Consider the following 13,166-nt stretch of genomic DNA (forward strand, 5'->3'; position numbering starts at 1 on the left):
AAATGTTTCATGGAATGATGCAATGATGTCTAGAGTGCCAAACAGCATTTAAAAAGATGATCCACAATCTGGGATAAAAGAAAGAAAGAGAAGTGTTGAGAACAGGTTTTCTTATAAGGAACAGAGTAAGTACAGAAAGATTGGAATTGGCTTGCTTGGGAAACTAAAGTAGATAAGTTTGGCTTACATACGCTTAAATCAATTATCTGAGTTATTATTCAGCTTTACACTGCTGACCCCACTTATTCCCAATCCAAGGCAAATTCTATAGGTCATTCATTGGCCAAGAGGCTATAATGGGTATGGATCTGGAGGTTAAAGATATTGCTGTACATGGAAATAAAAACTCCTTCATCTGGAAAGGCTTCCTTCATCCCCTATTCCCTCCACCTCTAGATCAGTAGGGATCTTGCAGTGTTACAGCTTCTTGTCCTAAACTTTCATCTCTTTTTGCCCAGCAGGGAAAATGGGGAACAGCACCACTGTCACTGAGATCATTCTTCTGGGACTCACAGATGCCTGTGAATTCCAAATGCTGATCTTTGTGGGGCTCCTCCTGACCTACCTGATCACACTGCTAGGGAACCTCCTCATCATTGTCGTCACCCTGATGGACCATCGCCTTCACACCCCCATGTACTACTTCCTTAGAAACTTTGCTGTTCTGGAGATCTGGTTCACTTCTGTCATCTTTCCCAAGATGCTGAACAATATTCTAACAGGGAGTAAGACCATCTCCTTATTGGGATGCTTCCTGCAGTGTTTCCTTTACTTCTTCCTAGGAACTACAGAATTCCTCCTCCTGGCTGTGATGTCCTTTGATAGGTATGTGGCCATCTGTAACCCCTTGCGTTATGCCACCATCATGAACAGAAGGGTCTGTGTGCAGCTGGTGCTGTCCTCATGGGTGGGAGGTTTCCTTCTCATCATTGTCCCAAGCTGCCTCACATTTCAGCAGCCTTTCTGTGGCCCCAATGTCATTAATCACTTTTTCTGTGATAATTTCCCATTGCTAGAGCTTATATGTGCAGACACAAGCCTCATGGAATTGATAGGCTTTATGGGAGCTAATGTCAGTCTGCTGGGCACCTTATCTGTCACTGCTTCCTGTTATGGCCACATCCTCTACACAATATTGCGCATCCCTTCAGCCAAGGAGAGACAGAAAGCCTTCTCCACTTGTTCCTCCCACATCATTGTGGTATCCCTTTTTTATGGCAGCTGCATCTTTATGTATGTCAGGGCAGGTAAAGGCAGTGAAGGGGAAGACCTGAACAAGGTGGTGGCCATCCTCAACACTGTGGTGACCCCAATGCTCAACCCTTTCATCTACACCCTGAGGAACAAACAGGTGAAACTGGTGATTAGGGAAAAGGTGGGCAAGTGGATCTCTCAGGCTTGAGCTGGAGCTGCAGAGCAGGGAGAGTTCTCCATAGGAGGCAAAGGCTCTTGAAGTTCCCTGAGAAGACTGTTCTTGGGGTCATCTTGGCTATCAACCCAGATTTTTTTCCCTTCCTCTCCTCCCTGGAATGTGTTGTGAACAAAGTTCCTGTCCTCTTCTCAGTGCTTTGTTCCCAACCATCCCAAAGGAATCAAACCACAGTGCTCTATTGCCCTGCTCACATCATGGGAACCCGGTGATTATTCAGTTTTTCTAGTTAAGGAATCAGAGAAAACAAGGGGGTCAGCACCACTCTGGTGGCAGGTCTTTCCTGGTATCTAGTTCCTGACCCATGCTTGCATGCAAGTGATAGTTCCTGTCACTCATAGTTCATCATTCATTTATAACAAACCCAGGTGCTATTCTTGCTGGGATAACATCTACTTAAAATGATAAAAATTATCACCCAAAGCCCTTTTATTACACTGTTGTATAAAGCTCCTAAAAACTGTTAAATAAAGCTATTAAAATTATATAAAGTTATTCAAATGTTATATAAAGCTATTAAAAATATACAATACTTGCCCCCTGGGTATATATTTTGTAAAATATGCAAATTTAATGTGGATTAAGGTGCCAAGGTAAGCAAAAGCAAAACCCCCCCCCCACCATTAGAAATCGTGATTAAATGATGCATTTATGTAAATTGAGGGCAATATGTGGGATTTACAAGTGTAGGCCCAGAGTCATTTGGATGAAGGAAGATGGTATGGTGATCCATATAGACAGACTATTGTGGTACTATGTTGTTGACATATAAGACATGGCTCAATCATGGGAAACATTCAGATGAAGAGAATGGCTAAATTTCTGTGTTAGAAAGAGGACCAAAACAAGGAGAGTGGGGTCATCAGGGCATGTTTACTAAAGGCTTTTGAAACATACATTGAGGGGCAGCTAGGTGGCACAGTGGATAGAGCACCAGCCCTGGAGTCAGGAGGACCTGAGTTCAGATCCGGCCTCAGACACTTAACACTTACTAGCTGTGTGACCTTGGGCAAGTCACTTAACCCCAATTGCCTCACAAAAACAAAAACAAAAACAAAAGCTACCAAAGGAAACATACATTGAGGGTCAGCTAGATGGAACAGTGGATAAAGCACCGACCCTGGATTCAGGAGGACCTGAATTCAGATCTGACCTCAGACACTTGACACTTACTAGCTGTGTGACCCTGGGCAAATCACTTAACCCTCATTGCCCTGCAAAAAAAAAAAAAAAAGAAAGAAAGAAACATACATTGAGTTTCTTAAAGCTGAGCCAGAGTAGTTGAGGAGGGTAGCAGAGAATCCTAAAAAGGTGTATGGAATAGACAAAATGAAGGCTAAGAAAGCAACTTTGGTTATGATTTAAGAACAGATCATTGGTTGGAAGGGAGATGAGGCTTGCAATGTCTCGGCAAGAAATTGCTAGAACCCAAGATTGAGTAAATATTTGATCTGAGAGAAAAAATAAAATTCAGGAGATATTATTAAAGGTGAAATAGTATATTTTGACTCCAGCTGGCTGTATAAAGGGAAAGACATTTATACTCAGATGTCACACTATTACCTCAGTAGAGAGAACAACTTCCTCACTGGTAGGAAAGTCTACCCAGCAAAGATGAATCTCCTGGGGTGATTTGCATTGACCATTTGTGTGGTTGGAGTTGATTGAAATCAGAAGTAATTTTCTCCATCTAGCTCAAAGAGTAGATTGAATATAAGGAGTGACACTTCAGGCAGATGAGAAGCAATTGTAAAAAAAACCCACAATAAATTAGGAGAACTATTCATGCAATGATCATAACACAGTAAATGAAAACAACTTTAAAAGATAAGAATTCTGATCAATGTAATGACCAATTATGATTCTAGAATACTGATGATGAAGCTTGTCTTCCAGCTCAGGATGGATTGGTGAAGGACTATAGATAAAAAAATGGTATATACATGTTCAGAAACAAGTGATACAATACAAGTTTGTTTTCTTTGACTATTTTATTGTTATCCAGCTGTCAATCATGTCTGACTCTTTGTGACCCCATTTGGGGTTTTCTTGGTGAAGTTACTATAGTGGTTTGTCATTTCCTTCTCCAGCTCATTTTACAGATGAGGAAACAGAGGCAAACAGGGTTAAGTTGACTTGCTTAGGGTCCCACAGTAAGTATTCGAGACCAAATTTGAACTCAGAAAGATGAGTCTTCCTGACTCCAGCCCTGGTACTTTATGAACTGTGCCATGTAGCTGCCCAACTTTGACTATACTTTTTTGTTTTGTTTTTTCATTTTTTTTAGTTTTTTGAAGGGCAGTGAGGGTTAAGTGACTTGCCAGGGTCACACAGCTAGTTAAGTGTCAAGTGTCTGAGGCTGGATTTGAACTCAGGTCCTCCTGAATCCAGGGCCAGTACTTTATCCACTACTCCACCTAGCTGCCCCTGACTATACTTATTTGTTAACATGAGAGAGCTTTATATTTGTGGTAGGGGAGGAGAATAGGAGAGAGTGATAGTAATGAAAAAAAAAACCCAGAAGAGAACTTTAATGAAATATTTTAAAATACGTAAAAGAGAGCAGAAGGAGTTCAGATAAGCAGGGCAATATTGGCACTACCATATTAAATTTTACACATATTAAAAACAAACTATATATAATAGATGCACAGTTTTATACACAATTCTCTTTTCCTGGCCTTCTTTAAATATGAAAATGTTCACATTTGCTAAGGATGTTCTAGTTCATATTAAATTTTTTTTAAAGACAATGCCTAGGGACAGCTAGGTGGCTCAGTGGATAAAGCACTGGCCATGGATTCAGGAGGACCTGAGTTCAAATCTGGCCTCAGACACTTGACGCTTACTAGCTGTGTGACCCTGGGCAAGTCACTTAACCCTCATTGCCTTGCAAAAATAAATAATTAATTAAATAAATAAATAAGAAAGAAAGAAAGAAAGAAAGAAAGAAAGAAAGAAAGAAAGAAAGAAAGAAAGAAAGACAATGCCTAAGGATTTCTCTAGCTGGCTATCAGACTAGCTGACTATGGCTCTAAATCCTAAAGTGTTGAACCAGTCCCTGAGTCTGTAAACTAAAACAGTTGAAAACTCTACTCCCATTTAGTGGAGAACCAGTAGAGAATGATTCAGAAGCATGGGTAGTAAGCAGGAGCAGACAAAGCAGTTCACATTGTAATACCATCACCAGGCCTACTGCATTGTTTAATTACATAGCATTTGCCTTGAACTGGTATGTCCTCTGGTTGGTTTGGCAGAAGAAATATCAAGAGATGTTTGCCATTTGTGGTTTTGAATGAATGCTGATCCAAAAGATCTCCTGAAACGCAGACAGCTTTCAGAGGGTCCTCAGTTGAGGAGGATCCCAGGACACACTTCCAATTCAACATATCCTGAACTAACCTGCCTCCTCAAGTTCCCCATTTTTGTCCAATGGCATCACTATTCTCCAGATAATCCAGGCTCAAGATCTAGAGGTCATCTTCCAGCTCCTCCCTCTCTTAAACACTCTTATTTGTCATCAGATTCTCTCAATAGCTCCCTTCACAATCACACTCAGATACAATCTGTTCCCTGCATGCCCACTCTCACCATGACATCTATCTGTTGACACCTGGATTACTCCTACAATAACATTCTTCCTCTGATCTCCCTACCTCCAAACCATCTTGCACAACAATGCCAGCTTAGTCTTCCTAAAATATTGCTTTCCACAGAGACTGGTGATGATTTCAATCACACTCACCTCCAGTCTACAGGGTAGATTGTGTGTGAGAGAGATTGGGAAGTGATCTTCAGTGTCACAGAGAAACAAAGCCACAGTGATATCAGGGAGATCTGGGTTCTCACCCTCATATATTAATATTTTATAATTCCACCAGGCATGTCTGGCTAACCTTGAAGGAACTATGAGAGTAGAGGCTAGGGGGCAGCTAGGTAGTGCAGTGGATAGAGCACTGGCCCTGGAGTCAGGAGTACCTGAGTTCAAATCCGGCCTCAGACACTTAACATTTACTAGCTGTGTGACCCTGGGCAAGTCACTTAACCCCAATTGCCTCACTAAAAAAAAAAGAGAGAGTAGAGGCTAGGGAAATGTAATCACTGGAAGAAATGTCAATGATGGAACAAATTGTTTGACTGAAGATGTGCTTTCCCTGCTTTCTCTTTTTTCTGGAAGAAGCTCTACCAGAGAACTGACCTCTGACACAGGTTAATCCGATTGTATGATTAAATTAGCAAAAGTGAGTTGTAAATAATTAATGGCCATCTCACAGGCTTAGAGTTAGAAGACACCTTAGATATCTTCTAGTCTAACTCACAAGTGAAACCTAAAGGGACAATGAATAATGTTGGTTTTGGAGTCAGGCTGGCCTGAATGCAACTCCTTCATATAATCATATCTAGCATATTTTCTCTCCCATATGCTAGAGGAAGGGATAGTCAATAGTATCACAAACTGCATAAAGGTCAAGGAAATGAGGACTGAGAAAAAGGTCATTGAATTTAGCATTTCAGAGATAGTTGATAACCTTGGAAATAGTAGTTTCAGTTGAGTGGTGAGGTCAGAAGTAACACAATGGGCTGAAAAATGGGTGATGAGGAACTAATGATGTAAAAGAGGCAAAATGATGAAAAAGCTATTTCTAGGATTTTGACCACGAAAGGAAGGAGAAAAATAGAAGTATAGTTTGAGGTGATAATATGAGTCATGCATGTTCCCTGTGTGGGTCACTGTTCATTTTCCCAGGCACATAGTATGTGCCTACCAATTTCACTGGGCTAGATTGAATGACACAACTGATCTGAAAGTAGTTTATGAAACTGCATGTGTTTGATGTTTATAGTTCTTCTCTTATTCTGGTACCATGATTTGAAGATTGAGCATCCATATGAGACGTAGAAGAATGGCAGAGAGAGAATGCTACCCATGCCCACACCGATTCCAAACTACAAGGCAGAGTTTCCATGGCTTTCAGGCACTGTTTTTCCATTCTTATTTAAAAAATTCATAATGGGGCAAAGTCTCCTACCTCTCCTACCTCTTCCAACATGTCTCCTCTACAACAACCTATAAAATGAACCATACTGAATTCTTGACTCCAAATCCAACATTATCCACTGGGCTCCTTTGCTTCCCCTTGAGAGAATTGTACTGTACTTATAATTCCTGAAATTTATGTAGCACATACTATGTGCCCTGCACTATGCTAAGCACTTTATAATTATCTCATTTGATCCTCACAACAACCCTGGGAGATAGGTGCTATTATTATTTCCATTTAACAGATGGGGAAACTGAGGCAAATCAAAGTTTAGTGACTTGTTCAGGGTCACAGAGCTAGTAAGTGTCTGAGGTCAGGTCTTTTTGACTCCAGGTTCAGATGACCTTTAAGGTCTCTTCCAATTCAAACCCTGTGAGATGGTATAATGGTTATTTGATATTTATACCTCAGCATTGTGCTAAGCACCTGGGATACAAGTAAGAAAAAGAGTTCCTGCCCTCAAAGAGCTACAATCTAATGGAAGAAGACAACACAGAAGGAAGCTGAAAACTGGGAGAATGACAAAAGGGGGATACCTGGTACTGGGGCATGTATTTCTCTAGAGTGGGCACCAAGCAGAGCTGCTGGTAGAGAATGGAGTCACCTGGAATGTTGTGAGCCCTTTCTAAAGGAAGGTTTTGGGATGGGGTTAGTGCTCTACCCTCCAGTCCTCCAATCAGAGGGAAGAGGAAACTGATGGTGTCCAAACCTGAGACATTCTTCTTGGGGATGAGATTTCAGCAGGTGATTATCTTGCTGTGGAGGGGTGGGGCATGATATTCCCTGGAGAGAAAGCCACACAGAGTTACTTATGGGGAATGGAGATGGATTCAAAGGAATCTTTTCATTCTGCTGAGGATACCTCTTCACGTTTTGCCCTAGAAGGAGGAAGGATAAAAGGAATTAAAACAACAACAACAACAACAACAACAACAACAAAACGGCTCTAAAGAGAGATTTAGACTTAATTGTGCAATATTCAGGACATATGGGTGGCCTGGGAAAATGAACAGAGTGTCCCATACAGAGGGAACATGCATGGCTCAGGAAGGTTTGTGGTTGGGGCAGCTCAGGCCTCTACTGTTGAGGAGCCTCCAGGACCCTCTGGTGATGCCACCCTGCTCCTACTCATATACAGGGAGATGCTCTCTCCTAGGCATATCTGTTCTCTGTTAGGCATTTCTGTTTGTCTGCTTCCCTGCTCTGGGGCTATCCAGTGGCCTTTGGCTGCAATGTGCATCTTTGCTGAGCTGCTGTTGAGGCTGTTAGGTACTCAGTTCCAAAATATTCCTATCCTATAGGAAGTTTTCAGGTGAAGAAATCAAAGCTGTCTACAGCCATATGAAGAAATGCTACAAATCAGTATTGAATAGAGAAATGCAAATGAAAACAATTCAGAGGTACCACTTCATCCTATCATATTGGGTAATATGACAAGAGAGGAAAATGATAAATGTTGGAGAGGATGTGGGAAAATTGGGATACTAATGTATTGTTGGTGGAGTTGTGAACTGATCCAACCATTCTGGAGAGCAATTTGGAACTATGACCAAAAAGTTACAAAATTGTGCATAACATTTGACCCAGCAGTACCACTATTAGGTCTGTATCTCAAAGTGATCACAAAAAGGGAAAAGGACATGGACAAAAATATTTATAGCAGCTCTTTTTCTGGTGGCAAAGAATTGGAAATTGGAGAATGGTGGAACAAGTTGTGGTATATGAATGTAATAGACTACTATAGTACTATAAGAAATATGAGCAGGTGGATTTCAGAAAAATCTGGAAAGGCTTACATGAATTGATGCAAAGTGAAATAAGTAGAACCAGGGGAACATCCTACAGAGTCTGAACAACATTGTGCATTGAACAACTATGAATTTAGCTATTCTTAGCAATACAATAATCCAAGACAATTCCAAAGGATTCATGATAGAAAATGCTATTCACATACAGAGAAAGAACTGATGGAGTCTAAAAGCAGATCAAAGTATACTATTTTCAATTTCTCTTTTAAATGATTCTTTTCTTTTGGTCTTTTTCTTCTTTCATAACATGACTAATATGGAAATGTTTGCGCATTATGATTGCACATATATAACCTATATCAAATTGCTTACTGGCTTAGGGAGGGGGTGGTGACAAAATGAGAGAGACAATTTGGAACTCAAAAAATTTTTTTTAATGAATGTTGTCTTTATGTATAATTGGAAAAAACAAACTACTGTTTAAAAAAATGTTCCTTTCCTGAGGCTATTTTTGGACTTTGGAGATTTAGATCGCTGTTAGCTGCTTCTAGTTGGCTAGCTAGAAAATTCCTGAAGTATTTGTCTGTCTTTTGAAAATTTTTTTCTGCTGTAGTTCTAATGCTAAACTCTAAATTCTTAATTTACCTAGTGTGAGAATAATTACTTTCCACTCCCATGCCACCCACTGTAGCCCAAGTTCAGCACAGATGCCATCTTTTACATGAAGCCTTTCCTGAATGCCCCTCCCTCCATCTTGCCAAATGGCATCCTTGTGTATATGCTCTACTCTGTACCTAATTAGGTGTGCACACAATGCACATGTTGTGTTCCTGATGGACCGGAAGCTCCTTGAGAACCAGCCCTGCTTCATGTTTGTATTTGTAACACCAGCATCTAGCACAGCACCTGACCCTCTTAGGAGGCCCTCAATAAGTGCTTGTTAATTGATTGATTGAACATACATGTTGTTCAGTATAACTTTTCATAGTCTCCTCACCCAGATTTATTTGTTTCCTAAATTTGGATTTTCACATTTGACATGTTCTCAAAGCAGGACATACTTGTACTTGGTCCCAGTCAGCTTCACAGACTCTTGAAATATTACAGCTGGGGGCAGCTAGATGGCGCAGTGGATAGAGCACCAGCCCTGGAGTCAGGAGTACCTGAGTTCAAATGCGGCCTCAGACACTTAACACTTACTAGCTGTGTGACCCTGGGCAAGTCACTTAACCCCAATTGCCTCACTAAAAAAAAAAAATATTACAGCTGAAAGGGTTTTGGAGGAGGAAGATGAACCTGAGCACTGTGAATGTGGGGAAAACATGGTTTTTCTAGCAGCAATGTAGGGCTGTGAGACTTAGACAATAAGGAAAGCTGAACGGTGAAAAAATCGATGCTTTCAAATTGTGCTGGAGAAGACTTTTGAGAGTCCCTTGGACAACAAGGAGGTCAAATCATTTGGTACTTAAAGAAATTAATTCCGACTATTCATTGGAAGGCCAAATACTGAAGCTGAAGTTTAAATATTTTGGCCACATGAGAAGAAGATGGGACTTGTTGGAAAAGACCCTAATATTGGGAAAGATTGAAGGCAAAAGGAAAAGAAGATGGTAGAAGATGAGATGGATAGATAGTTTCATGGAAACAATGAACATGAGTTTGGACAGACTTCAAAAAATAGTGGAAAATAGAAGGGCCTAGTATACTCTGGTCCATGGGGTCATGAAGAGTTGGAAGCTATCGAACAACAAGAACAACAAAATTTCTTTCCAGATAAAGAAACTTCCAATGCAACAGAAATGGAACTATGGGGTAATATCAAGAGTGATCCTAAGACTTCTATTTCCCTCCTCAAGGACATTTACAAGAAGAGCAAGACTGATTCTATCTTCAAGAAGACCTCCACTATCTTAGAGATTACTAACCAAAGAGGAATTTGTTTTTCCACTGGAACAAACCTGATTTTTATCAATTCATTGAGACTTTCACAATTGCCTCTCCAACCCCCTCACCCCCAACTGCCCCATAAGACAGATTCCTTAGAGCTTTCCTTATTCAGTGGATGGCCAAATATATGTTCCTCATTTGTGAGAGTATTTTTTCACGTTAAGATAGAAAGTGTTCTCTATATGTCTGTAATGGAATACTATTGTATTATAAAAAATGATGAAATGGATGGTTTTAAAGAAATCTGGGAAAGCATGGATGTACTTTAAAAAAATTCTATGAAAGAATATTGCACTAAAGTTACACTTTTAAATATTTAGTGCTTATTAGTCTTAAAATAAGATTATTTATTAATATGATCTGTACCTGTGATTTCATTGATTTGGGGAACTCTTGGTGAAGAAAGTTCCTCAACCAATGCAGATAGGCCCATTCATGTGACTCACAGACTTAGAGATTTGACTTAAGGCATTAAGAAATTCAGTAACTTGTCCAGGGTTACACAGCTGGTATGTGTAAAAAGCTGAACTTGAACACAGGTCTAACTGTTTCTGAGGCTGGCTCTCTCTCCAAGATTATTTTTGAAAAAATTTTTTTCAATTACTGAGAATTTGCCTTCTCTCCCTTTCATTTCCAACCCCCTTTCTCATCCCATTGAAAAAGAAAAGAAAAAACCCTTTTGCAGTTGTATATCATCAAGCAAAAAAATCCATATTTTGTACCTGAAGTCCATTGCCTTTCATGAGGCGGAAGGTAGAGGGAAGTGAGTGAATGGCTTCTTCATGAGTCCTCTGGAATTCTGTTGGTCTTCTCATTGATCAGAGTCCTAAAGTCTTTCAAATTTGTCATAGCAGCACTCTGTGATAGCACAGAACTATAAATCATATCCGTTGATTGGAGAATGAATTTTTAAAATGATGTCATAGGAATATAATTGAATATAATTGTGGATTAGGGAACAATGAATATGAAGAATTCAGAGAAATATGGGATTTGTTTGAAAGTGATAGAGAGTAAAAAATTAGAGGCAAGGGAATATATACAATATACAATGACTATATAAATGGAAAGATTGCCAAAAGGTGGCAAGATGGCATAATGGATAAAATGCTGGGCCTGGAGTCAAGAATACCTGAATTAAAATACTACCTCAGACACTTGTAATTTGTGTGACCCTTAAACTCTGTTGTGTCACTTAACCTCTGTTTGCCTTAGTTTATTCACCTGTAAAATGAGAATAATAGGGGCAGCTAGGTAGCACAGTGGATAAAGCACTGGCCCTAGATTCAGGAGGACCTGAGTTCAAATCTGGCCTCAGACCCTTGACACTAACTAGCTGTGTGACCCTGGGTAAGTCACTTAACCCTTATTGTCCCACCAAAAAAAAAATTCTCTGACTCCCACCCACACATCCCTGAGCATCCCCAGCACAGTGTCACCACTCAGAGTGTAGATGAAGGGGTTGAGGAAAGGTACCACCATACTGCTCAACACTGAGGGTATTTTGTTGATCTCCAAGTTTTCTTTCTGGGAGAGAATCATATAGATAAAGGCTGTGATGCCTCCAGGTATCACAATAATTGTCAGGTGAGAAGCACAGGTGTTAAAGGTCTTCTCACTGGCTGATGGGATGTGTAAGATGGTCATGATGATATAAACATAGGAATATCTAATGAGGATTAGGGAGCAAAGGATGACTAGGGAAGATAGCAGGAAATCCATCAGCTCAATAAATGTTGTATCTGTACAGACCAAGGTGAGTAGGTGCCAGTGTCACAGAAAAAGTGTTTAATAATATTGAAGCCACAGAAAAGTAAACTGGGGATGAATGTGCAGAGAACAAATAAGAAACCACCCACCTATGAGAAAAGAACCAGCCCAATGTACACAGAAAAACTCATGATGGTGCTATGCTGCAGGGGGTTACAGATGGCAGTTTACCAGTTATATGACACTGATGTCACCTGAAGAAACTCTGCTGTCCCCACGAAGAAGCAGAAAAAGCATTGGGTGATACACCCAGCAAAGGAGATGGTCTTATCCCCAGTGGCCAGAACCCTTGGGGAAATGACAGAGGTGAAGAGGATGTCAAAGAGAGATTGCCGAGGAAGAAGTATATGGGTGTATAGAGGCATGAGCGGGACACGATGTAGATGATGAGGATGTTCCCCAGGAGTGTCAGCAGAAAGAACACAAAGAACAGCAGCTCCACCTCCCTACTGATAGGAAAACTGAGCAGAATGAACCCAGTCACTGGAGTAGTCTGATTCTCTTCTGGTTAGGTCATCTTGGGTTTCTGTGAGAACAATGGAAAAAAATTCTGTGGAATGGAAATGAATGGATGAATTCTATGGCTTCTGTCTAGACAACCATGGAAATAAAGAAAACTTATGCAAAGAAAATGTTATACTGGAAATAAAAAATCCAAAACATACCAGAGCTAAAAACTAGTTTTTTTCAGTGATAGCCTAAGGATATGGCTATGGTGTGTGGCCAGCCAAAAGAAAACAGGTTGAAAACAGACTGTAGGTTTTTCCCACTAACTTTTAGGAAATATTCTCATAGTTCTTTATACAATAACTACCACCAGCCCCACCTTGAAATCAGATGGTAGACAAATCATATTGTAGTGGAATGACCATTGGACCTGGTTTTAAGAGATCTGCTTGAGTGTTGTCCCCAGTACTAATGAATTGTATTACCTGAAACAAATTACTTCAACTTTCTAACCTCAGGCCCATCATTTGTTTAATAAAAGGACTGAACAAGATCATGAGTCCAATTCCCTTATTGGAAGTTTTATGATTCTAATAAAATAATGTGAATAAGGTTAAACAATCTCACATTTTCTTTCAGTCCCAAGTATTGTACTCATGTCCCCTTCACTGTTTAAAGGAAAGACAAACTTTTCCCTTCTATTTAAAAATAAGTTTCCTAAACTTCTCCAACTTAGAGCTTATGAATAAAATGAGGACAAAGTAGTTACCAGAGACTAAATTG

General features: G+C 40.1%; 1 protein-coding gene and 1 pseudogene across 1 annotated transcript; one reads left to right on the plus strand and one right to left on the minus strand.

Annotated features, from left to right (window-relative positions):
* Positions 1–466: 466 nt before the first annotated feature.
* LOC122738809 (olfactory receptor 49-like) lies at positions 467–1,402 on the plus strand. The gene has a single exon (XM_043980721.1). The coding sequence runs from the start codon at positions 467–469 to the stop codon at positions 1,400–1,402; it is 936 nt and encodes a 311-aa protein (XP_043836656.1).
* A 9,544-nt stretch (positions 1,403–10,946) lies between these two features.
* LOC122738456 lies at positions 10,947–12,453 on the minus strand (annotated as a pseudogene).
* Positions 12,454–13,166: the final 713 nt, after the last annotated feature.

The sequence above is a fragment of the Dromiciops gliroides genome, chromosome 2 (genome assembly GCF_019393635.1).
Source record: "Dromiciops gliroides isolate mDroGli1 chromosome 2, mDroGli1.pri, whole genome shotgun sequence".
Taxonomy (NCBI): Eukaryota; Metazoa; Chordata; class Mammalia; order Microbiotheria; family Microbiotheriidae; genus Dromiciops; species Dromiciops gliroides.

Bases quoted from the DNA above. Each gene is read 5' to 3' on its own strand.
- LOC122738809 (XM_043980721.1), top strand. From the start codon at position 467: ATGGGGAACAGCACCACTGTCACTGAGATCATTCTTCTGGGACTCACA.